The sequence below is a fragment of the Rhinolophus hipposideros genome, assembly GCF_964194185.1.
Source record: "Rhinolophus hipposideros genome assembly, chromosome: 7".
NCBI lineage: Eukaryota > Metazoa > Chordata > Mammalia > Chiroptera > Rhinolophidae > Rhinolophus > Rhinolophus hipposideros.
The window spans coordinates 91,394,338-91,421,064 of NC_138053.1; the positions used below are offsets into that span (position 1 = coordinate 91,394,338).

At 46.4% G+C, this 26,727-nt stretch overlaps 1 protein-coding gene across 3 annotated transcripts; it reads right to left on the reverse strand.

The window, feature by feature from the left end:
- Positions 1–759: 759 nt before the first annotated feature.
- On the reverse strand, positions 760–25,722 carry OTULINL (OTU deubiquitinase with linear linkage specificity like). Of its 3 annotated transcripts, XR_013993600.1 has the most exons (9): positions 25,550–25,722; positions 10,705–10,864; positions 10,591–10,622; positions 10,408–10,499; positions 9,506–9,655; positions 7,403–7,531; positions 6,234–6,503; positions 3,854–5,429; positions 761–3,162 (listed from the first exon to the last, which is right to left on the reverse strand). XR_013993600.1 is itself a non-coding variant. In XM_081052982.1 (8 exons), the coding sequence occupies exons 1-8, from the start codon at positions 25,617–25,619 to the stop codon at positions 5,256–5,258; spliced, it is 1,077 nt and encodes a 358-aa protein (XP_080909108.1). In that variant the 5' UTR covers positions 25,620–25,722; the 3' UTR covers positions 760–5,255. The 3 variants fall into 3 exon arrangements, 2 of the variants coding, with proteins under 2 accessions (XP_080909108.1, XP_080909109.1); XM_081052982.1 differs by having other exon boundaries at positions 760–5,429; XM_081052983.1 differs by lacking the exon at positions 25,550–25,722 and adding an exon at positions 12,485–12,586 and having other exon boundaries at positions 760–5,429.
- Positions 25,723–26,727: the final 1,005 nt, after the last annotated feature.

The window sequence follows — 26,727 nt, forward strand, 5'->3', positions numbered from 1 at the left end:
ATTTTCCTACAACGATTGAGTATTTTATAACAAACATCATTTTCACCATGTATCACCTCATCTCTGCTTCTTTTCTAAGGGAGTCATAAATGTGTCTACTTGGTATCACATAATGAAAGTTCCAGAATATTCAAGCAGCTGTTCAGGTTTTCGCCCAGCTGTCAGTGTGCACCAGCTGTTTCTGTTCACCTGACCCTGAAGGCCCTGAAGTTCAGTCCAACGGAGAAGCCAGCCCCCAAAGGAAGTCTGTGTACAGTGGACAAAAGCCGTGACTTGACAGGTACTGGAAGTAGCTCTTGAGTTGCTTGCCTATTTTGTCTTTGAGGATGGCAGCGGTAACAAGAAATTGGACAAGGAAAGTCTCAGACTTTTGTGCTTGTCCTTATAAATTTGTCGATGTGTGATAAGGCGCAGTGGAGTAAAGTGATACACCATCCACGAAGCATTCTAGCGTTACTGATTTGACCTCATTCCACCTGTTCAAACGTGTGGCTGAGCAAAAAAAAAAGTGTAAAATGCTCTGCTGATACTTCGTTTTAACTACTCATCTCTGTTTGGTTCCGTCAAGATGTTCTGTCTGAGGTTAGGAACAAGAAAATATCCTTTATTTACAAATAGGCTGCTTCGATGGGAAAATATTTCTATACTTCCGGAATGCTTCCTGGAATGCATCTGTAGTTTAAATAAACCACTTGTACAGAAATGGGTATTACAACCCATCAGGACTAAGCTGCAAATACTTAAAGCAAGCATTTTTTTAAAAATGATTTTTATTTTAGGAAACTCTCTCGACCAAACTTCCCAAGAAATATTACAAATAAGTGACCACTGGTGGCAGTAAAATGACTTACATATTAACAGCAATCTAAGAGCTGATGACACCGACGATAAAGACCAACAAATCAATTACATACAGAAACTTGGCTTTTTAAACAGAGAATGTGTTTTTTTCCCAGAGCCACCAGGTAGGAATACAATTTCACCGTCCCACGTGAAGCCCCCTCATCCACGCGGGTTCTGTACCACACGCGTCCCACACAGAGGTCTGTCTCGTTTCCGCAAACACATTCTGTGATCTAAAAGTGCGGACACATGGCTGCCCTGCTGACGGGGCTGCGGCGCAGTGTGGTCTAGGGGTGGTTGGATGTGTGAGTGAGCCATCTCCCTGTTACTTATACACCATGTCGCCCAGATAAGCTTTCCTTCTCTTGGCCTCCAGGAGTGTGACAGGATTAAAGCCAAAGTAAAGTAAGGGAAGACTCAACTATTTTGACCAAATAACACAGAAGTGACCGCAAATTTGGGCTCACTTAATTTTGTGTCTGACTGTAAAACAAACATTGTGACAAAAACAGAATTCCAAGAAAGCTATACCTATATAAAGTATACCTAAATACAGTCAATACAACAGTCAATAAGGTAAAACAACAATCATCAAATTGTGACAAGCAACCCCTTAGACTGTTAAAATTTTAGATCCATAAAACTATAGATTATATTCTAAAATTTTACCCAGTAGCGAGTCTTAAGCAGTGAAGAATCACACAGCTCTAGGAACATGTTATTTAAACAAAACTAAAATGACTGAATCAGTCATCCTTCTATTCATGTTTGTATAGGTTTTAACATATTGGGTTAAAAACATTTACCTTCTTTAATGTTGAATTCCCAACATTTGCAGAGTACTCATAAATTAGATTTTTTTTCCTCCCCAAGACCAGCTTGGACAAAATTAAACTGGTCTTTCTTTGACCTCACTAAAATATGAGAAAATCACCTGATATATAATAATGACAAATATTTCCATCCAAACTTCATTTGCAGTTAAGTCCTTGGAAAATTCACTTGCATGCCCCCTGATCTGGGCTCCTCCTGCACTAGCTTGGTTTGGGGCTCTCTCTACACTAGAGAAGGCTCCTGGCTCCCCCATGGTGGAAATGACTTTGGTTTAAGACTGTGAAGGCCCACATCCAAAAAACTGAAGTCACCAAGGTGGCCCTGAATTAACACAGTCTCTTGGGGGAAACTTTCAAATGATGGTTTTTCTAGGAGAAACCAGAAGCCACCCATGGTTGTTTATTTTGGAGGTGAAGTAAAACATGATTTGCTCCATCCATTGGGTGACCTACCCTCCCTTACTTTGGATGGCTACACTGGAGATCTTTTAAGCCTGGAGGAAATAGTCACATTAGGAGGGTGTGATATAAAGAGAACGTGCAAAGTAAACGAAATCCAGGTACCAGGTGAGAGAATTAAACTTGCCTCCTATGAAAAATGTCAGTGTTGAAGATAACAAACCATCACCGCCATCTATTCTAAGGATGGATGGTGGTGATGGCTGCACAACAATGTGAATGTACTTAATGCCACTGAATTGGACATTTAAAAACAGTTAAAATGGTACATTTTAGGATATATATATTTTTACCACAATAAGAAAATTCAGTCTTGTACTAATATTCATACAACCCCTTAGTGTGGACACGTCTGTCCCAAATTTAAGAGAGAAATATTTTAAAATCAGAAAAAGACATGGGCTTATGTTTTCATTTTTGCTATAATCCTTTCATCATTTAAAACATAAAGGTTAGAAAAACATTAAATGTTAGCATCACACAGGAAATTCACCTCTAATTTATTGGTGGCATTTAAAAGGGGTGCTCATTTATATACAGCTGCTTCTAACTAGCTTGGTTACATTCAATATACAACTGAATTAGAAACAAATACAACAAAACACCCAATACCTCCTCCCTTAAAATTTTGTTTTGATGCCTTCCCAAAACACAGCAACTATTTAAAGGTCTCCTTTACTTTTTACTTGCGTTGTACTGAAATGTCCTTTTTTTCCTCACAATTTGGTCTTGCTCCTCTAGTTAAAGAATTCCTGCCCCACCCTGCCCTGTCCTCCTACACACAGTTAAGGTGAAACATAATGGGCTGATACGTCGCAGAATCATGGGCTGCCGATCCCTGTGAGAGCGCTTCCTTTCGATCCTGGATTGATGTGAACGTCATGACACTGGGTAAGGCGATGCACGGCGAGTGGGAACATGCAGTGGCCTGTAGGTACCTGGACGGCCCCAGTGGAGCCAGACGTGGGGAGCAGCAATTCTAGGCATGTCAGCCACAGCAGGCCACTGCAGGCTGTCATAGTGTCGGCTTGTGAACACAAAGGGTAGAGGGCATTTTTCTGGGTCACAGTAATACATCCAGGGGACAATTTCCAACAAGTCCATTAACTGACAGGGGTTATGCGCAACCATAGATGCGTCCAAGCAGGAAAGGGCTGTAGAGATCTATTAAAAACTCCTGTTTTGTGCGGCTCTCAAAATAACACAAAGCCCCTGGGTCTGAGCTCATTACTCTCCAGGCAGAAAACAAAAGGATGGCAGGCACCACACAAGGCCTGACGGGATGTCCAGCTAATGTACATTCAGATGATTATCCCGATTACCAAAGAGTCAGAGTGGGATTTTCGCATACCACAGCATCTAACGTACCTTTTTTATTTATAGTACGTATGATATGAACATGTGAGAAAATGTCCACTTGAGTGGACATTTTGAGTGGACATAATGTGTTTGAACACATTAAGGCAGCCACTCTTAGAAGGGATTTGTAATCTTGAAGTAGTATGTCATTAGCCAAGATTTTAAAAGTTATTTTGTATTTATTAAAATTCACAACAGACTAGCAAAGTACCTCCGAAATAAAGATGACTAAAATAAACTAGAAAAGTATTTCCAAAATAAAGATGAGCCCAAAATGGTTTGCCTGAGTCTATGAGCGGTCCATGGTTGCTGTAAACATCGTCACAAACCTAGCGACTTAAACAACACGAATGGCTTACCTTCCAGTTCTGGAGGTCAGAGGTCCCACACAGTCTCACTGGGCTCAAATCAGGCACCGGCTGGGCTGAGTCCCCTCCTGGAGGCCCCAGGCGCTGTTCCCTTGCTTTTCGCAGCTCCCAGAGCCACTCACGTTCCTTGGCCCAGGGCTCCTTCCTCCACCTCCGACACCAGCTTGTCGCATCTCCTTCCGACTGTCCGTCCAGATTTCTCATTTCCCTCAGACTCTGACACTCTTCCAACCCCCTCTTCCACTTGTAAGAACCCTTGTGAATACTGATCGACCCAGAATAATCTCCCTATTTCCAGGCCAGTGGATTAGTACCTTAATGCCACCTGCATCCTTCTCCTTTGCCATTCAACCCAACATAGTCACAGGCTTTGGGGGTTAGGATGCACCATCTTTGCAGGAAGAGGGGCATGGTTCTACCTAACACACGCTAAAGGCACATGTAACTCCACCACAGTTTAATATTTTCATGACAGTGCAATAATTGTCATTCAGTTGCCTTAATCTACAGTACTTATCTTTTTTATCTACATAAAATGTATTAACCTGGCCAGATGTTACAGTAACAAAAAATGTAAAGAGATATAAAATAAATTGTACAACATTCCAAAGTAGTGGTTATCTGTGTATATGTGTTTATCTATGTATATGTGTATGTATAAAACTATACGTGTGGACAGGTGTGAGTGTGTGTGTATGTATATGTATACACACATATGTATGTATATGTATATACATACGCATGTATATGCATGTGCATACACATGTACATGTGTGTACATATACATACACATGTATATACATCTATGCATACATATACACACATACACATACATATATACATATACATACACATATATACACACACACACTCACACATACATACACACACATAATGTTACAGTTAATCACGTGGAAAATCAATATACCATAGAGATTCCTGGAAAGGTAATGGTATAAAATAAGGCCAAGTCTATGAGGATCCAAAATCAACCAAAGACAAGAAAGGAAGATTGTAAAAGAGACAGACAAAAAAATTCACTCTTCCTAGGTTAGTCCTTTTTCCTACTCAGTTTCTTCTCTATTTTTTTTCTGTTGTTGTTCTTGTCCAAATTAAATGGTCTCGTGCCCTTAATGGCCCGCCATGTGTGAAGGGACCGCTGCCCTTAGGAACAAGGTCAAATCACGAACCCACAAACCGATTAGTGCAGCTGCTTTGGAGGAAATCACTGAAAAGAAAAGTCGTGTGTGCGCTATTGCATCCAGTGGACCTGTGATCCCGGGAAGAAGGTCCTAATCCCTTCAGTGGCTACCACACTAGCTTTGGTTTTCCAGAAACACTTTCCTCACCAGCGTGACTACTGTCCTGGGCAGGTGCCCAGTCCACGCCAGACTTAGAAGATGGGAATGTGGTAATGGACGTCATCCTCGGTCAGCAGGGAGATCTCCGGCCAGTCCCTGAGCGGCTCCTCTGGGTAGCAGACTTCAAAGTCCCTGGAGTTAAACTTGAACAGTCTGAACACTTTTATCTTGATTTCAAGGGCATACCCAAGGATAAACATATCAATCTGGGGAAGAGATGAAAAAGAGGTCACAAATACACATTTCTGAATTGCAGCCCTCCCACCAGCGGCGGGAGTGTGTTCTTCAGCATCTTGTGAAACGATGTATAATTGTTTATAGACCCACACATGAAGCACTGAGTGGGCAGAGTTAGGAACAAATGTCCACGGCGTGGGAGGCAGGGGACAAGCAGAAGAACATCTCTCTACACTAGCATGAAGAAATCACAGGGAAAAGGTGTTTGGGGGGAGGGGATTAATAAAAAGTAAAGAAATACTCATAATAAAAATCACAGTTTTCCAATCAGTTTTCTGTCATTTTAAATCCATTTATATGAAGAGGTCAGATTATTTTGTGTGCTTCCTAGGAAAGCAAAAACAAAACAAAGCCCCTTTTCTATGGGGATAGAAAAGCACTTTCTGGATTTAAAACTATTCAGTAATTTCTATGTATCTGCAGTAAGTAATCAAATGCTTTCCCAAACACTCGCTCATTTTCCAATGGGACTTTTTCCTGAGGAACCTCTGTTGTGGGAGAACCTATTATCAGCTATGAAGCAGCATGCAAGGTCAGAAGGGCTCCCAGCACTGGCGTTCTCTAGTCATGGGGCTGAAAAGACGCACAACAGCCAGCTTGGGGCGTAAGGCTTATTTCTCTCTGTTCCCTCATTCGAGGGGCAATAGCATCAACCCACCACCTCAGTGCAGCTGGTCTTATCACCGTGGAGAGCAAACGCCAAACCCCTACATGTTCCAGGATTGCCAATATCATCCTTAATGAAACACACAGGATTCTGCGGCCCCAGGTACCTGCTCTAGTCCACATGTGTCGCCTACGGAATTTAGGTGATTCATCATGAAGCTCAAAGGATCAGCTGATGTTTCCCGGGAAAACAGGAGTCTAAAGAGACTGGGGATGACCTTTTTCATCTTCATTTGTTCATAAACTTCAGTGACTTGATACAGCATGAGGAACTTTAGCGCTTCGTACAGTTTATATTCCAGAATGGCGTCAGAGAAAAGAATGTTGCACATACTTCCTCTCTTGTGATAATCTTTAATTGCACTGAAGTCGATCCACTAAAAACCCAGATGTGAAAGAGAAATTTAGAGGGGCAGAGGTGAACACACATGCCATTCATAATTTTTAAAGTACTTATCAAATAAACCACAGATTTATGGAGGGGGATGGAATTTTTCATTTTATGTTTTTTGACACTGACTTTTTTAACCATAAATATATATTACTTTTACAGTAACAAACTAGTTCCGATGAAATATTTTTTTTTCATAAAAGCACTGCCTACTAGGTAAAATACTAAGCAATTCACTTCCTAGAGCTGCTGAGTAAGATCGCTGAGTTACCCAAAGCTGACCCTGGCTAGTGTTCTTTAACTCACCACGTGCCAGGCACAGTCTAAAATACTCTTCGTGTACTAATTCTCACAACTGAATCCTCACAATAACCGTACAGGGTAGACACGAGTTATAGTTCAGTTTTACAGACAAGAAAACTATGGCACAGACAGGTTATGGTGTTTCCCGAGGAAGGTTCATTCCAATAATCCAAAATCTGGCAGGAAAAACTCTGAGTCAGATTACAACATTTACGCTGTCACGCCCCCCCGCCCCCCCACCCCTTATTAATAGGGCGTGTTTTGGAAGGACGCTTCTGAGTGCCTTGTCCGGCACTTGTACCACATTTTTCTGGGGAAACAAAAGCACATGATTCTTGAGGCTTCCTGGCCAACCGAGAAGGGCTCCTTAACCCATAACGGGCCTGACTATCATGGAGAACAACACTGATCCAGTTCATTACTTGAAAGAAGAAATCATCAGTTACCGGAAGCAGCAATTCTGCCTGCATTTCCTACCCACCGAACATAAAGTGAGAAGCCTGACATCAGAGAAAAGTGGCTGCAGTGGGATGGATGCTTTCATTCCTAGTCTTTTACCATCCCCCTCCCCCAAACACTCACCTGTGTTTTCAATAATTCCACACATTTACGTAATTTTCCAAACACATGTGAGCCTGTGTACTTCTCAGGACCAAAACTGTACTGTTGAATCCAATTACAACCTTGTGAAAAGAGCAGTTTTTCAGGAAGCTTGAAAAGGAACAAGACGCCAACAACAATTAGTATCTCAACATTTATTACACACAATTTGGAATGTGTCACAGCATATCATCTCCTTTCACTGAGCGCTCTTCATTGAAAAAGACTATAACAGCAGTTAAGGAAAAACACTCTTTTATTTTTTTGTTTAGATTTGTGGATTTGGTGATTTGGATCATTTCTTAATTCATAATTTCACAACTGATGAAAACTTAAATAAAAGATTAAGTCTACAGAAACGATCGTTTTGGATAAAACATTTCCCAAACTTCCTAGATATGTCCATTTAGAAACTATTTTTAACCAAACAATGTTAGAGCTACATAGTACAGCCGGGAACATGTGGATTTCAGAATGATGTACTTTGGGTTCAAACTCAGCCCTGTTACTCACAGCTGGGAGATTACTCGGCCAGCCGCCTACTTAACCTGTCAGCCCCATCCTCTGCTGTAAATCGGGAACAGTACCATCCATCTCACAGGACTCTGCCAGGATTCAATGAGATTATGACAGACGGAAGGGTCTGATTCTTCACAGACACCCAGTGCATTCCCCCCAGCTCAGCTTGTGGAGTCAGGGTCCCCGCTGCGTCACGTCCTCAGCAACAAGAAGCAAGGCCAGCACACCACACACACTTGATAAGTATTTGCTAGATGACATGAAGCTAATAAAACAATTCTAAGTAAAAAAGGTTAAGGGGCTAGAACATGTGTGGCTATGTATATGCACATACTTTATATTTCTTTGCTCCTCAATCCTTAAATGTACGTCCTAGATTAAGGCATACTGCATTCAAACTGAAAATTCAGGCTGTTCATCAAGAATGTATTGCCTTAGACTGTTAAGAAAATGAAAAAACAAGGCCCAGACTGGCAGAAAATATCTGCAGATCGCATGTCTCATAAAGCATTTGCATTCAAAATATATAAAGAAGTCTCAAAACTCAGTAATTAAAACAACAAAAAACCCGATAAAATGGGCAAAAGATTTGAACAGCCACTTCTCTAAGAAGATAATATAGATGGCAAATAAGCTCAACTTTGGGACTCACCAGGGGAATGCAAACTAAAGGCGCAATGACACTAATACATACCTATCAGAATGGATGAAACAAACAAAAATAATAAACAAACAAAAAACCCTGACAATAAATACCAAGTGCTGGTGAGAATGCGGAGCAACGGGAATGCTTAGAAATTACTGGTAGGAATGTAAAATGGCAGAGCCACTCTGAGAAACGGTTTGGTAGGTTCTTATAAAGTTAAACACACACCCAGCAATGTCACTCCTGGGTATTGACCCAAAAGGAACAAAAACTTATGTTCATACAAAATCCTGCAAGGGAGTGTTTATCACAGCTGTATTCATCTGGAAACAATCCAGATGTCCTCCCACTGGTGAGTGGGTAAGCAAACCGTGTCACATTCACATCGGGGAACACCATGCAACAGTACAAAGGCAAGAATCACAAATTCACAGAAGCAATGGGACGGACTGCAAATGCATGATGCCAACTAAGGGAAAAACATCGATTCAAAAAGCTGCATGTTGGATGAGCCCCTTGATATGACATCCCGGAAAAGGCAAACTTACAGGGACAGAAGACATATCAGTGGTTGCCAGGAGCTGGGGGTGACTATAAAGAGAAGTGAGGGATTTGAAGGCAGTAGTTATACACTGTATGCGTTTGTCAGAACTCGAGTAACTGTAGAGAAGAAAAGTGAATTTTAGTAGACCACCTTACTTATTGTAAAGGACAGATGCTCTTCCCAAGAAAAGATAGTGGCATTAAAAGCAAACAAAACTGAGTATGACCATGCTTCTGAGATGGTTGATTTGCAAACTGACCTGAGAGACAGAGGACCTGGTCAAAGAGCCCCTCAGAGTTCCTTCAACCTCAGCAGCCCACTGTGTCACAGTTATGGTCAAGGAGACACTTCGCATATTTGCAGGGTGAGGACATACCTTCACAATGTCTTTTTCTTTCATCCAGGAAGGAAAAGAGAGGCCCTGACTGAATATCTGAAACAACACTGATCTGAGCGCATCGTACTTGTCTCTCTTCACTTGCCGAACACACTGAATGTGCCGCCGCCAAAACAGCTCCTCATAAGCCTATGAGCACAAAAAGAGAAAGTGGTTTTCTCCTTCCACTGCATAAGAGATAAGGAAAGTGAACTGAATGTATTTTCAGTGGGGTGTTACAGTAACAGAACAATGATAAGTTATGAATGTGACCATGTATCATTTTCAAGTGACTTTTGCATGTACAGGGACTGTGCCATGCTATTTTAGACGATAAGTTCCTGGAAGCCCCGAGTCAGGGAATGTCATTTTGGGGAGCTCATGGATCCAACTCGACCGCAGTGAAAACCACTGTCAACTTTAAGACAATGCCGAGGACGGCGTTAAATGTACCGCCCACTTTTTTGTTTTCTCTTCTTTTTGCTTTTGCTAGTGGCAAGGCAGTACTGCTGGGCATATTTACTAAGACTGGTGCAACGGAAAATTCTAAAAATCCTCAGCATATTTTTGCCAAGGGGCCCGATCCCGTCAAGGACAGAGGTCTCCCCTGCACGTGCAGAGATTTACAGGACTGGCCAGGGGACACTGAAAAGAGTACAACGCTTGTGTTTTCTCAGCTCACAGGCTGAATATACCCAAATCCTCAAGGGCACTAGCTCTAAGGAAAAGGCCCGAAATCAATGTCTAGCAGCTGTTTGGCTTTTAAATTAGAGCCACAATTGTTCCTTATGTCACATTTGGTGTTAGTTGATCTCTGGATCCATAAAGCAGAACGGAATGTTTGTTTCTGGAATTCCACACACAAATTTTCCATCTTCCATGACCTTTGCAGACAGACTTACCTTCCTCATCAGCTTGGCACGCGGTGTCTCCCCTTTCCATTCTCTTGCACAGTAACCGAGTAAATCAACTTCTGCCTCCACACTGAGGTTCCCTGGACCAAACCAAAAGTAAAAGGTCATTAATTTCCCCTTTCCTCCTCCTGCATCTTAAAAATAAGGAAACATATGCATGAAAATATTTACTTTTGAATTTTCTCTGCAGATATCCAATCCACCTAAAAGGTAAAGGAAACAATGTCAACATTCTACGTTGATAACAAGGGTATTTTAGAAATTTCGAGATGACACACCACGTACCATTTCAGCCGGTGCCCTAGACGCACATGCAGCCTCCTGAAGTAGCAGAGGGCGGCCACCAGAAACGAAACTGCCAACAGCACAGACCCCTTGGCTAGTCTCCACGCCGTGTCTAAGGCATGGCTTGTGAGTAAGGTCCAAGAGTGAACTTGGTCGTTTCCTACGAAAATGAAAAACTTCTTTTAAAGATCACATGACAATTACCCAAATCTGCTTTCTTTAAGGCGGAAAAAAGACACACTGGATAATTTTTACCTGCTCTATGTCATCGTTGATTTACATACACATTGTTAAAGCCTTCAAAAATTAAAGAAACACATAATCCTCCTATGATCTGTGTCACATGTAAGAATATCTTTGTTCCCCAAATTCAAGAGGAACAGTGAACATAAAGAGTGTGAGTTTCAGAATCCCTCAAATCTGAACCAAAAACCTGCTTCCCCTACTAATGTAGTCTGTGTGACTGTGGGAAACCTAACTTCTCTTCTCCTGAGTTGTCCTGACTGTAAAATGGGGGCAAAATACTGAGCTCACTGGGGAAGGGCAGAAAGCAAGATTTAAGAACCAGCACAGGGCGCCATGCCGTGCTGAATATCTGTTGAGTCCAAGAACGATGCCAGGAATTCTGCCCGGCATGGCACCGCGCACACAGTGGAGTAGGGGTGGGGGTGGGCGTGTGGGGAGAATGGGGGGGAGCAATCACACCAGGGGCCTCCAGCGATGCCGCCACCATCCGCTTCTGCCCACTGTGATGTTCTGAAATCAGTACGGCCATCACACACAGCATCACCTGAGCGCATGGAACGATGTGACTCAGACGAGCAGGCACTGAGAGCATTTCCAGAAAGTGGTTCATTTAGAAGAAGACGGGTGCGATGGAGATGGATGTGCTGCTATGACAGACACTCTCCTTCCTGACTCGACAGCAGGGGAAATGAACCTGTCTGGAGAGCTCTACTGTGTACTGGCAACCGTTTACTCTGTGCAGTAGATTCCTAATCGTCTTCTGTTTGAGCACGTATAACACTGAAGTGCAAATCAGGAAGAGGCCTCTGGACCACGGCCAAACTTCCTGGGGTGCACTGTGAGGGTTTCCTCCACAGTACGTGGTTCAGGAAAGTTCCAATGACCGACTACAGTAAACGGCTCATTGATTTAGAATCTACACTGTTAGCTTTCTTGATCTTTGGTGTGCACGTACATTCTAAATAAGGAATTTACCAGCAGATAAAGGCACCCAAAGTAACCAGCAAATAAAAATACACGTACTTTTATTTTATTACTGAAAAGGACATTTTCAAACACAAGGGCTTATTGTTTAGAACTGATTAGCTATTCATTATAGATTTACTCCCAGTGAGAAATTTAATAAAACTTTTTATAAATTGTTTAAAAATGTAGAGCGATACTGTCTTTAAAATTAATTTAAAGACCTATAATTTAGACTTTTATTAATTCAGTTTGATTTCCCAACATTGAAAATACTGAAATATGTAAATATTTTTAGTAAATCTTTGACATCACGGAAGAACGAGAATTTTCTCTGTGTGATATACATAATTTCGTCTACTGTAGTCATAAACACTTTCTAGAAAAATGGAATATTGCACGGTATTTTACAGTTTGTTTTTTCTCTTCATGTCAACTCCACATCAAATTATAACTAGGACATCTTTTCCCATCACTACATACAGATCTATGTTATTCTCCTTAAAGAACGCATCCTATTTCAGTAGAAAGCTAGCTCGTCATACACATAATCATTGCCTTAAGGACACACCTGATTGTTTCCATGTGTCACTCACAAACATCAGTGAGACAAACATTCTCTTCCAGCAGCCCCTGCAGTCCACAGTAGCTTTCAGGATAATTCCAAGCAGAGGAAACTCTGTATCAAAGGGTGTGCACAGCTGTCACCAAGGTGCCCCTACGACAACCCTGCCAATTAACGCCCCCCCATCCCGCATGTTCCAGAGCGTCTATTTCCCTGGATGCCCGGCCCAGTTATGATTCCTCACTGTAGTCTGCATTTCCTGCTCACCTTTCATCCCTTGTGAAGAGCCTCTGCCTACTTCCCACTGGGCGGTGCTCATCTGTGTGGACTTGGGGGGCAGGCGATGTCTGGGGGGGCCTGGCTGCTGCCCCTCGGTGGCACTGCTCTCATTTGTCACCGACTCCTTCCAACCTGCTGCATTCCTTTAAGTTACCACCTGACCCCTGGGGGGCATTTGATCTGAGACCCCGAACCAGGGCCTTCTCCCCCGAGACCCACTGCAGACCATGGTTCTGCCCACTCTACACACACACACACACACACACACACACACTTCCCTAGCCTACTGCCCATATCCTCAAAACAAAATCCCTCCTACAACTCAAGCAAGGGTGATAGGATGAGCTTATCAGAAAACACCCCGGGAGGCTCACACCCCCTCCCCATGCAAGCCTGGGTACCAGGGAGCGATCTGGGAGCAGCAGTCATGAAGTCAAAGGAGAGCAAGCTGCTCCCTTCACTCCCCGTGGCCCTGGTCTGGCTGCACGGCCACTTCCCACATCTCATGGACGTGACACTAGACCCCTTCCTGGAAGGCACACCAGCCGCGCCAAGGTGTCTCGGGTGATAATATTAGGAGCGGGGCTTCCAAATCAAAGGAAGGGAAGAACGTGCAACATTTTAGTAGGAAGAAGTATGCCTCCACTGACCATTAAAACAGCTAGTTGGAGCTTTTGCTATGTGCCAGACCCTGTGCTAAGATTTACAGGGATTAGTTCACTTGCTCCTGCAAACGCCACTGAGGTAGAAGGGGGCCCTGGAGCCCCGCGGCGTGAGTCCTATCCCGGCCCTGCCCATTCACTGGGCAAGTGACTTCACCTCCCTCAGCTTGTTTCTTAACCTAGAGCTGGAAATGGTACGTTATAGTGCCTGGGACACAAGGAGGGCTCGATGCATGCTCACTGTTACTACGGTTACTATGTGATGACATGGGAATCCTAGCAGTAGCTGCCTCTTAGAGCTGTTGTGTCTGTTGAAGGAAACATTGGGAAAGCGCTAAGCACGCCATCTGGCTTACTGTAAATACCCAGGTAATGGTCGTTATTATTTTTATTGCTATTACTCTAATCACCCTTATTTTGCAGGTGAGGAAACTGCAAGAGAGAGAGAGAGATGTAACAAGTGGTCAAGGTGGAATTCAAAAACAGGGTGATGTGATGCCAGAAGCCGCACGCCTCATCACCTGCCTATCCTACCTAGGGTTTCCAGGTGGGAATTCCCACCGTTCTCAGGATTGTTTTTCACTGTTACGTTCCCGAATCCCGAGAAAAGTGAGTTGGGAAATCGGGAAAATGGGCTTTTTGAACCCAGGTGGTTGGTAATATCAGCCGTCATTTTGTGGACATGATTCATCGTTGAGAACAGAAAACAGTTTATATATCAGATTCGGGAACGGGAGTGTGAAAAAAATTCCTGAGAACAGGCAGGAATTCCCTCCTGCAAACCCCAATCCTGCCTTTGGATTGTTCAGCTGAGGAAATCTTCAAATCAGCTTTGCTACAGCAAGGGCATGAAGACTTTAAGAGAATTTAAACAATTTCTTCCTTCATGTGTCAAAAATTGGAGGACAACTCAAAAACAGCAGAGAAGACCACAAATGAGAAGCCTAGTAAAAACACTATCTGATCAAAACTTTGATGATCTTGTGAGTCAAATCTCATTTCCCCCAATACAGCAGAGAGCAGATAAAATTTCCCATGTCAGAATCTTCACCGGGGTCCCCCTTCACCCAGCATGCCATGGAGAATTCAGCAATGGCCCACCTACTTCCCCCCTGCCCCAGAGAAGCCTCTGCCTAACGGAACTGGCCTTGTGGGACGCTGACAGGACTGGCAGGAAGAGGGAGAAGGCTCTACCACCAGGGATTCGGTCATTCAACATAATAAAAAGGAGAATAAAGGCAAGAAACTCAGTGAGTGTGGGTGGCAAGAGGTTTGGGCAACAAAGAATGTCCAGAAAGTGAGGGTTGCAAGAGGCAGCAAACAGAAGCACGGCCAGGAATTACGAACATTGCTCCTTTTCAATGGTCATCCAGAGACAAAAAAGTGAAATTTCTTTTGAATCCTTTTGGACTGGTCCACTTGGGTAGTGGCTGAAGTGAGGCTCTACGTAAAGCCCTGAGCATCTCTATTATATTAGGAAATGGATTAAGTGGGTCTCATACACCCCCAGACATCAGCTCTCAGACATGCCCGGAGACCCCAACCCTTACCATCAGAAGTAAGACTTAGTAGCTAAGATATCCTCCAGTAACGACAGCACCTCCTGAAATCCACAACGTGGGATCTGAGACTAAAATCGGGTCTGTGATCACTCACACTGTAGATGGCACATGGGACCACTGACTAGAACTGAACAACAAAAAAGAAAAGATACCGTTTTTTGTGGTAAAATTCTACTTAGAATTTTTTTCCATTCTCTAAACTATACCAAGGCAGAAATAATTCAAACATTCAAACAGGAAACCAAAAAGAAAAAAAAAACACCTGAAAACAAAACTAAAAGACACTGAAGAGCCGGAAACTGAGCGATTATGCCGGTGGCAGTTTACAGGGAGCCCGAAGCTCGCCCTCATGGAAACTCCTCAATGTCTGGTTTCACCTCCGAAACTCTCAGGGGTGTTCTGGGTCACACAGCCCACACTTTCCTACCTCTGCTTCCCCACGGGTGGCCGCACCGCGTCCCCTAGCTCCTCTCCCCATCTGACACATGGCACAGCATGACATCGTGGTGCTTTCTCCCCACACGGCTCCACTGTCACCCGGGTCCAGCCCAGTGACCTTCTCCTGAGACAGAGAGGATGGATGAAGGGCTATCAAATGGGCCATGAAGGTGGAAATTAGGCCGGAGCTAAAACACATGAGAGCACTTTAATGTAGACGTCTGAGATAGCAGAGGGAATGGAGACATATACATACATTAAAATCAGCTTGTTTAAAAAATTCAAGGTAAAAAATAAAACATTTCATTTAAATACAACAGATACTTCTATCTGCTGCAATGGCATATTTTGGAAAATCGGCAGGAGATGGAAGAGTGGCCGAGAGAGACAGGGAGATTAGGCAGCAAAGATGGGGTGTGGGGAGGCAGCCAGCCCTGATGGCTGTACCCTCTCCCTGTGGCAAGAGGACAGAGGGATGGGGGTGGGGTACAAAGGGGAGGACACAGACATGTCAGAGGTGTCAGGTAAACTTTTCACCCTTTTCTGAGCTGTGTCACGGAACACGACTCGCTCTGAAAAAGTGCACGTGGCTTTTGGATAATTCTGGCCAAGGGCGGGAAGTGCTGCAGAGAGGAGCAAACGGAGGCCAAGTGGGACTGTGGGCAGTGATGGCCTGGAAGGGCCTCCCTGCCCCACCCCTCACCCTCGGCTTACACTTCTTCCCAGGTGGGCTGGGCGTGGGCTGGCAGGCCGAGAAGTGACGTGAAAGACACACGGCCTTTCCCCAGGGAGCTCATGGTCTGGTGATATGATGCCCTCACGAGAAGGGCTACTGGTCAGCTTGTCCAGGCCCACAGGGCCACGACCTATGCTCCCGGGGGGCCAGCACATCCTGGTGTTGGGGTCTGGCCAGGACGCAAACTAACACAGACCCTGAGCTGGATGCCCAGTGGCAGGCAGACCTCCATTCCCTAGTGGGTCACCTTTCTCACAGGTTACTTCTGAGAAACTCAGAGGCTCAAGAATAAAGCAAAATATTGTCCATTCGTCCAAACAAATAAACTAAGCTATATGCGAACCGAGTGCTCAACATGCAGAACAAATCCTGTTAGGTCATCAAGGTCTCTAAATAATTTGGCGCACCGGCAGACCACTAGAGCTTCTGAAACGCTCAGGACAGCAGTGGGAAAGGCTGCGTGTCTTTCAAACCGTCTTGCTTCTTGCAGAAGCATAGGGTAGTTTGTTGTCTGTCTAGCAGTTGTGGGGAAATATTCAGAAAACATATTCTCCTAATACAGCTTTGAAATGATGAGGCGAAAAGCCTTTCCCTGCTTTTGTCCTCCCGGCACTGGTTCTGCTCACTTGAGAAGCACATCTCCCACTGAGCAAAGGACTGTGACCCGCAACGGCAAGATGAGTATCACCGAGGAAGAGAACCACCAAGTGGACGGGTGTTATCTTGACAGTCATGACCAGGAAGACCTTCAACTGTAGCCCTGTCGTGCAACTGCTTACATTCTGAACACAACCCCACAGGACTGGGTTTGTTTTACCCACGGCTTCTGTGGGTAAGAATGTCAGGAATACAACAGGAAACTGCTCCTTGCCAAACACTGAGAGAGGTGTGCGTGTGTGTTTAATAAAATCATAGCGCAGAGCTTTCTTTCTTTACTTAGCACATCTTTAGGAGTGTGAAATGCAACCCATCGCTTTAAAAGGTAAGTTTATTTTTCTAACTGTGCAGAGGGGTTTTAAAACCCGCCCAACTATGAAAACGCCAAGGCTGCAGGTGATATAGGCTTCTACTGAAGAGCACGTTTTCATTTCTTCTCCTGGAAACCCAGAACTCCAGGGCCACTTCATCCAGCCAGGCAGCCTCCTTGGCTGGGTACAGACAATGGGTTTTCAGAACAGGCTGGGGCTCTGTCTTCATTCTGCTATTTTCTAGCTGCGGGACCACAGACTAATCACTTAGCCTCAATGATCCCCAAAAGTCTCCCCAGTGGCGGAGACCAACAGTGATATCTGAGGGTTGGCACAAAATTAAACACAGTAACCACGAGAGTGCTCGTAATCCCACAGGCGCTTTGCAGATGCGCCTCTCGCTGAGTCCTGCACCATCTCCCTCCATCCTGTGGTGGACCAGTGTTTATGAACCTCTCCAGGTGGGAAGTCACTTCCTCTTGTGGGCGTGCACGTTCTTCTCTGGAATGTTTCTCTTTACTGACCCAAATCTGTCGTCATTCCAGGAACATGGATGCAGGCCACGCACTGCCAAGAGCTGCGGCTACAGTTGTGAACGCAACAGCCGGGATTCTCCTGGCAGATGGACCCTCCATGTTTGGAGAACAACCAAGGCAACGGCCCAGAGGGAAGGACTGGGTCCCCGTCAGCACAGGAGACATGGGAACCTGACCTAGACCTGCCTCGGAAAGGCGTCCCGTAGGACGAGGGGCAGAGCTCAGGCCCAGAGGATGGACAGGACCGCACAGGCCAGGAAAGCAGGGGAGGCCGGCGAGGCTCAGATCAGCAGGGCCTTTTGAGGCTGATGTTTAACTGAAGAGCAAGGAAAGACCCCGGAGGGTTTTAAGAGAGAGGTGGATGGGATCAGACCTGTAACCACCAATTGTTTCTGCTTGGGGTCATGAGGAACGTCTGATTCCTCTTCTGTATGACAACCTTTCAACCTTTCTCAGAACCACAGTGTTGGGCTGAAGGCGCTGGGATTCCACTCGCTCTCCAAGGCTTGATACACACCAGCGCCTCAGCAGAACCGCTCCCTCCAAGCTCTGTCCACACTGCCGCTGGGGTCCGTGTACTCACGATGTGTCCCCTACAGGCCTGAAAGCACCTCTAAGACGAAAGCTGAACCTTAATTCACTGTGGACCTGGTCATCCGATAAGCTGTCACATGCACGCTTCATCTTTGGGGTGAAGAAACCTAAGCCCAGAGAAAGCAACAAGTCTGAACTTGAACCCATATGTTCTCACTCAAGGTCAGTGCACTTTGAACTAACTACAGAACTGCAGTACAGAAAACCGGAGGGATTTTCACGGAAGAATTTAAAACAATTGAAAAGCACAAACTTAGAAGGCAGCTACTATTTCCATTGTGCCCTTTTCTCTTCTAAACATTCCCCGTTCTCTCCACCAGTCCTCACAGGACATGGTTTGCAAGGGTCTCTTCATTGTCCCGGGCACTTAAATGAGACCCCACGTCAGAACACAATGTCCCGAGTGGGACCCAACCAGGTGAGCATTCAATAACGTGACCACTTCTTCATTCTCGATCCGGGGTCAGTGAGCTCTCTGTATAGGGTCAGAGGTAAGAAGTTTACGCTTTGCCAGCCATCTGGTCTCTGTCCCAACTACCCAAATCTGCCCTGGCAGAGTGAAAGCAGCCAAAAGACAATACACAGCAGAGCTGTGTCCCAAGAGAACTCTTACTTAAGGACACTGAGATTTGAATTCCATATAAGTTGCACATGTGAAAAAATGCTATTCTTTTTTTAAATTTTTTTCCAACCATTAAAAAATATAAAACCATTCTTAGGTCGTAGGCCATATAATAGTGAATGGGAGTACACATTGCAATATACAGATGATGTATTATAGAATTGCATACTTGGAACTCATATACTATTACTAACCAATGTCACCTCAATAAACTTAAAAAAAAATAACTGAGTGGGACAGATATGGCCCAGGGGCTGTGGTTTGCTGAACCTCATCCTAGATCATACATTCAAACTGATGCAGCCTGTAATTATATCAGTGATGTACAGCTGAGAAATAAAACCGCCATCAACTCACATTCAGACTGCTGTCAACTTAGTCTTTAGACCTGTTGCTGAAGTGTGTCTCTCCATCTTCCAAAGGGGAGGGGCGCAGGCACTTTCATCCCACCGTCCTCACCTTCGCAGATGGCAGGGCTTTCCTGCAGACCTGGTGCTGGCCTCCGCCCGCCACTCTCACATTGCTTCTTCCCCAAATTACAGAGATGATGGGGAGGTTTAGGAGATTCTACTCAGCTGTGCCCCTCCTCTCCTGTCGGGACCTGCCTGCCTGAGAGAGATGCTTTGGGCCTGCTGTGTCCCTGGGAGAGAGGCCTGACCTTAGGGGTGAGTTCAGCTCGGGCACTACCAGCAAACATAACTGAGACATAAGGATTTTATCACTGAGCAGGCATTTAAGAATCTCGGACTCATGTCTACCTTCCAGTTAGCTCCGAACCTGGGAAAGGAAGCAAGGAAAATCCAGGTCATGGGTGCAAGGTCTGTGCCTTTGAGACCTGGGAGCTGACATATACCCCTGCTACATTTCATGTCACTGGATTTGGCGCTCTGCTCCAACCCTCCATGGTTTTTGTGGAGCACTCTCTCTCTCCCAACTCTTAGACCTTAACAATTAAGCTTGTCTTCCACATCGCAATACAAATGACTTATGAACATGTGAGAAGACACACCTAAAGGTACATTCTGAGACAAGCCAGTAGCCACTTACACCCCCTGCTGCTTTATCCATTAATCAGAATCATCGGTGCTCTGTTCCTAAATGGCGACTAAGCCTTCTAACTAGCTTCCCTTCTCCAATGCCATTTTCCATTCTGTAGCCAGTGTGATTTTTTGGGGGGAGTAAGGAAGAGCGTTTTTTTTGTTTTGTTCTGTTTTACATTCAATGGACATGTCATCGCCTTTTTAAAAATGTTTGTGGCTTTTCTTGTAGAAAAAACTCAAGTCCCGGCAGCCAGTGAAGTGAGCTAAGAGGCCTCTGAACAAGGTCTGAGAGATAATGGCACATTGCCCACTGCACCATCCTGGCCAGGAGCCTTGGGAGCTGGTTCTTCCATAACCAGGAACCACCCCCGGAACCGAAAGTCGAGATGGTCCCACCACTGATGGAAGTACATGGCAGAAGCCACCCCATCCTTCTCCCCACCGTTACCTGTTCCTCTCATGGGACCATCTACCTATACGTGGTCCTTTAGGTCTGCTCTCCTAAAACGATACCAGTGGCTTCAAAACAAACTCCTCACATATTATAGAGCTTTATACTCAAAGTCTATGGACCTCCAATATCAACACCAGCTGGGTACTTAGAAATACACCCTCAGGTCCCACAGAAACAGATTTCCAAGCTCCCCAGCGACGCACACGCACATGGAGTCTGAGAGGCGCCATGACCGAGAAGGGGCTCTCCCTGCCCCCAACTGTGGACTTTCTGGTGTGTTCGGCTGGGGACCAGGCACCCGTCTATTTTTTTTCTTTTTTTTTGGTTCCTGGGTGATTCCAACATATTGCCGGCTTTGAGAAACACTGCTCTGGAGTACAGGCTTCCTGCACCCTTGATCTTTCTGTTATCTCCAATATATTATCACATGCCAATTAATTTCCCACATTACTTAGGAGAAATCATGGCAGACAGAGCAGTCTTACTGATCATGTCATCCAAAGACATGTAAGTGTGGCCTGTGCTTTATGCCTCTCTCCCTTTGGTCCATGTGATGGGCTCCTTTTACTAGTCAATTGTTTTTCTATGGCTGGGAGCCATGCTTAGCCACAAAGGAACTTTGCTGAAATTAATAATAAAGGAACCCAACTAGTAATGTGACCTCAGGGAGGATGACCAACTCATCCTGGCTTGCCTGGGCCTCTCCCAGGTTTAGCAGTGAAAAGGTCCCCGTCCCAGGCAAACAGGGATGGGTGGTCACCTACTTCCAGAGCCCTCGTGGCCTGCCTGATTCCCCATTATTGTCCCATCTCTTCCTCTTGCTCAGGACTGGCCACTCCCCGCCAAGCCGCCTCATTCTCTGATTCTCAGCTCAACTGTCACTTCCTTGGGCAAAGCTTCTCTGACTCATTCCCAACCCCCAGTCTGGATCCCATCGCAGTTACACCCTCTCATAGCACACAGTGTCCTTTTCCTTCACAGCACTTGTCAGTTTACACAAGTGTGTTTGTGTTTGATTAGTGTCTGTCTCCCTATGTAGGTAAACGTCTTAAGGACCAGACTGCATCTGTTTTCTCTCTGTTTTCCTGGTGCCTACGCACACGGTAAACAGTTAATAAATATTTGTTGAATACAGTGAATCCATGTAATCAGGACCCAGTCCATATGTCTCCATGACAGAGAGTGCCAGCTTCGCCCAGTATCCATTCTCTCTTCTCCCACAGAAATAGAGTTCTGACTTTTGACTGGATACGTCGCCACTCAGAATAAAGGCTGTGTTTCCATCCTCTCTAGGTGCCGGGTACGGCCGTGTGAGTTCTGACTAAGAAGTGTTATGTGCACTTTGCCCTTGCCCTTGCTGCTGCAGACTAGCTGGAATATAAGTGTGATGACTGATGCTCAGCAGCCATCGTGGAGCAGGAAGTAGCTGTGGGCATGGAAGCCATGCCCGGTGGAAACCAAATGGAAGGAGCCTATGCCCCTCATACCACAGATTGATTAGTGTCTGGGAGCTACCTCTAAGCTTTGACATGGGAAAAATGAATTTGATTCACTTATTTGGGGTTGTTCTGTTATCCAGCCATGCTTAAGCCTAACAGTCTATCTTTGGGGTCCCTCCTGAGTTTTAACATGTATGTCAGAAATAGTGAGCCACCGATGTGTTTTCCCTTCCCTTAATGATACTCCCATAAACAAAAGGCAGGAAGTGAGAATGTGAAGCGGTCACCTAGTGGGATGGTTTCCAGGCAGTGAACAGGCACCAGAGTCAGGAACTCAGGGTCTCCCCCTAGAGCTGAGGCGCTCGGGAGCCCAGCTGCCTCCGCTATGAACAAACAGAATGGCGCCAGGTCATTACCCACTGTTCCCCTTCGTCCTCTAAGGCCTTGTTAACGTGTTTCAGAGTCATGTTCCAGGTAGTCACGTTGGGGCACGAGGCACAGGATTTTAAGCAGTTGTGAAACAACTGAAGTTCAACTAAACTCAAAACATGACTCGAAACTTGCACGGGGAAAGATGCCCTGAGAATGTAAGACGACATACGAGGCCTTGACAGATACCAGCAAATACTCCCGCCCGTAGAGGTTCATGCCTAGTTCTACAGATCTATCCTAGCTGACCTGAAACTATAGTTTTGATAAAGAGACTTTTCACAAGGGCTTCCATGGAGGTGACCAGTTTCTAAAAAACAATGAAAACAAAGGTTAGGGAGGTTGAGGAGCCTGGAAGGGAGGCAAGAGGGAGAACTGTACCTTCACAGGTAATGAGCTCGACATTGAGTGATTCACTCAGTGAAGTATCATGCAGAAGACACTGGAGTATTAAAACACGAAGAGCAAGACAGTACACGGCAGGTCAACAAGCATTCGCTGTACAAGTCCTATCACGACAATCAGCTAAGTACCCAGAACTGAGCTGAACAAACATGCAAAGAACAAAACAGAGGCATGTACCATGGATAAAACTGATGTAATAAACTCTCGCTCCGTTCAAGTGACTCTTCTCTGGGCTCCAGAGTTCAAAAGAAGGAATCAATGTGCCTGAGTCTGGAAGACCCAACATTTATACTAATAATTCCATTGGCTATGTTTGCGTTTGAAGGTAAGTGACCAAACTAATCCTTAGCTACAAACTGAACTCCAAGTTCATTTTTTAACTGTCAAGTAAAATGACAAAGAGCTGGTCTGGTCCACAGACATCGGTGCCACCCAGCCCTCCGTGCCTAGATGGTGGCTGATTCTGTCCAGCCCACGCCGGCGCTGGCTTGCCATCTCTTCCACTTCCTCTTTCCTATCGGCCGTTCATGGCCGAAATGCCGTTTCCTCCATGGCATTTCGGCCTGTCCTAGCAGTCGATTTGGAAGACACAGAGCCCTGTTTTCCCGTCACTTTACAGATGTCACAGGAAAGTTGAGGCCTTCTTGTCACAGGTCAACAAACATGCCCAAGGTGCGCCAGGCGTTATTCTAAGACCTAGGGCAAGATTCTCTCTTTACTAGAGAAGAAGGAATTTAGTTCACTTTTCTTAAATGCTTGAGGAACTATTCTCTGCTCTGGGTGAGAAGAGACACAAATCGTCTAAAGCATGCTTCTTCAAGAGCTTCCACCACCAGCTCCCCTGACCACCTCCGTTCCTGAACCACTCGGGAACTGGTCTGTACCCACTGCGGCAATCCCAAACCTCAGGTCTACTGTAATCGGGACAAGAGGGAGAGGGCAGCCTGCTTCTCTTTTCTTGACAGTCAACCTCTGATGTTAAATGAGATTCTTTATCTCTCTGAATTGGGGGAGGTCTCTCTCGAGAAACTGACGTCCTCCTCTTTCTTCTCCAGGCTTGAGGGCATTGAACCAAACGATCTTCACTGTCTCTTTCCTATCTCACATTCTGATTCTGACATACAAATGTTTCGTTCATGATTCTCAATATTCAAGCACTTAAATTTTGTGAGGGGTGTAGATGTCTTAACTATTACATTGTTTTGTACACCTAAAACTAAAGAAAAGAAAAAAAGAAAAGAAAAAGATAATAAAAATGGCTACCAAAACCCCCTGTCTATCCTGCCCATTCTGTGGGTTTTCTGCTGTTGTCCGTTTGCTTTTTATTGTCAACTGTTTCTTGTTATCACTTGTTATTATCTCAAAAGTAAATCTTGGTACCTCTCTTACCAAAAGAGTTAGGGGTAGGTTAAAAACCTGCAGCATCCTAGCTTTGGCAATTGGTTTTAAACGTTTTTTCCCCCCACTGGCAAAGAAGGGAAACTATGCTCCTAAGTCCTTGGAAGTTATGTTTGGGTGAAAAATTTTTTCCATAACCTGATCCTTGAGTCACATTCTTCCACTGCCGCCCACCAACGGCAGACCCCACAGGCTGGAGCAGGAAAGAATTCTCACTGGGCTCACAGTGCTGGCACACCTTGAATTTGGTGCATTGGAAGGAAAAATGCCTGGTAATTATGTTAAGCCTAGAGTAGGCACCTTTCCAAAACCTTCCAAATCAGTTTTTACCACCTGTGGCCCTACTTCCATTTCCAACTTTGCTTTCTCTGCCAAAACGAATGCAGGGAGAAGGGAAGAAAATAACATAATAAAAAATTCAAATGAATACACAGATCAGGAAATATTTAGCTAATTCTAAAGTAATCCAAGGTGCAGAAAGGTTGGAATATGAGTTCCTTCTCCAAACTTTTGAGAGTGGGAGGTAAGTCAATCACAGAATTCTAAACTGGGAGGGACTTAGGGATCAGCCAGGCCAGTGCCATTGTAAAGATGAGGACACAGAAGTCCGGAGGGGTTGCGGCTTCCAGGCACACAGTCCTGGACAGAATGACATCTAGAATCACGTCTTGACTCCCAAAGGGTGCTGTTTCCACTACACCCAAGAGCGACACCCGTTTGCTGTGTGAACTAAAAACTCCTACTGGGACCAATAAGCAGATGTGACACCTGCCAATTTCCCATAAACGCTGCGGTACCTGGAGCCCAGCCTCTGTGCTTGCGAACCGGCAATTCACCGGTGGGCTCCCCGCCCTCAGGGTGGCCATCAGATGGTTACAAAAAGGGCATGCGCTCAAAACTGAGAAGCAGCTCTGCTCATCTTCCTGGGAGCTGGGACTCGAGGGCACAACTGAAAGGACGGCAGGGAAAGGACCCTTCACTTCTAAGGGGAGGGCCCAGCCGCCAACTCGGGGCGCAGAGGCCGGGACAGGTGGTGGCCCCGGATCTCAGCGAGCCGACTTGTGCTGCCCCGCGCCCTCCTGTGCTGCCGCTCTTGTCCTCGGGGGCGCTGCTGGGAAAAAGCCAGTTTTGTGTTGCCGAGCGAGTCTCGGCCGCTGCGAAGGTGGGGGCCACATCCTCCGCGGGCGCGGCGCGAGGCCCGGGGCCGTGCCCCCCCCACCACGCAGGGCCCGGCCGCCCCCGGCCCGCGAGACCGGCTCTTCCCGGGAACCCGCCCTGCCCGCCCCGCAGGCCGCTCGCCGCACGGACCCAGCGGCTCCGCCCCGTCCCTCGTGCACCCGCAGCCGGGTCCCCGACGGCCGCCCGCCCCGCACGGCTGTGGCCCTCTGCGCCGGCGCCCCGGGCGTCCCCTTCCTCGCAGCGCGAGCCTCGCACGCCCCGCCCGGGCCGCGCCGACCGCGGCGAAGGAGAGCGCGTCCCCGGCCGCCCGCCGCCCCGCCCGCGGCCCACCTGCGGCGGAGGCGCCAGGCCGCTCCCGCTCCCGCGCCCGCGCCCGCGGGGGGCTCCTCCGCGCCGCCATGCCGGCCGCGCGCTGCGCACGGGCGCGGAGCCTCCGCCCGGGGGTCTGTCAGCCGCGGCGGCCGCCCGCCGGCGCCCGGGATCCCTTCCCCGCCACGGGGGGAGCGCGGGAGCCGCCGGGCGGGGACGGCCTTCCGCGCACCCGCCAGGGGCCGGCGACCGACTGACGCGTCGGTCGGCCAATGGCAGGCCGCGGTAGGGCCGCGGGGCGGGACAGGGGGCGGGGCCGGGGCGGGGCCGAGGGCGGGGCCGAGGGGCGAGGATGGGGAGGGTCTCACTCGGTCGTCTGCGGCGCTGGCTCCGGCTGTGCGGGGGCGACGGGTGCTCCCGGGTAGCACAGGCTGCTCCTGGGACCCGAGAGCTGCTCCTCGGGAAACATCCTGGGATTTCCATCCCGCCCCCTCTCTGGCATTTTACATCGACGGCCCATTGAGTGGGAAGGAAAGAAACCTGGAGGGTGGGATGATGAGAGAGAGGACCAGTGCGGTTCTCCTCTCCGCTGCGAAATCGCAGGATTCCCTTTTCTGGCTACGTCACAGCCCTGGTGGGCCAAGGCCAAGGGAAGGTGAGACTGGAATCCCGATGTAGCTGTTGGCCCAGGGCCTGTTCCACAAGATTGGGCAATTTTTCTGATCTTTATTTCCCCGTGGGTCAGCAGAATGGGGTTATGCCTACTTAGAGCTCAAGTCACAGTTTACCTTAGGAGCGGGAATATGTGCGCTATTGACAAAATTAGTGCGCTGATATAATGGTTTAAAAAGAAAAAACTATGGGAGTGGTAAAGGGTAAAAATAAACAGCTCAACAATAAAAAGACTCTCACAACAAGGATCTTTTGCCCCCAATTTCCTAGTGAGATGGACATTTTTTCCTTTTCAGAAAGAAGGGAAGAAAATAAAAATCTTAGCGAACACTTCCTCTTTCTCCAATACACACAATTCCAGAGACAGACTTGTATGTGCATGTTTTGGCAGTTTTTAAAACAGAAGTTCCATAACTAAAGAAAGATGAAAAACACCCTGCAATTTTAGGTGATTCCAGTGCACTAAGGACAATGTCTACAAGTAACAGAATCATTTCCCCACCTTTCTGAGTCTCAGAGCAAATGAT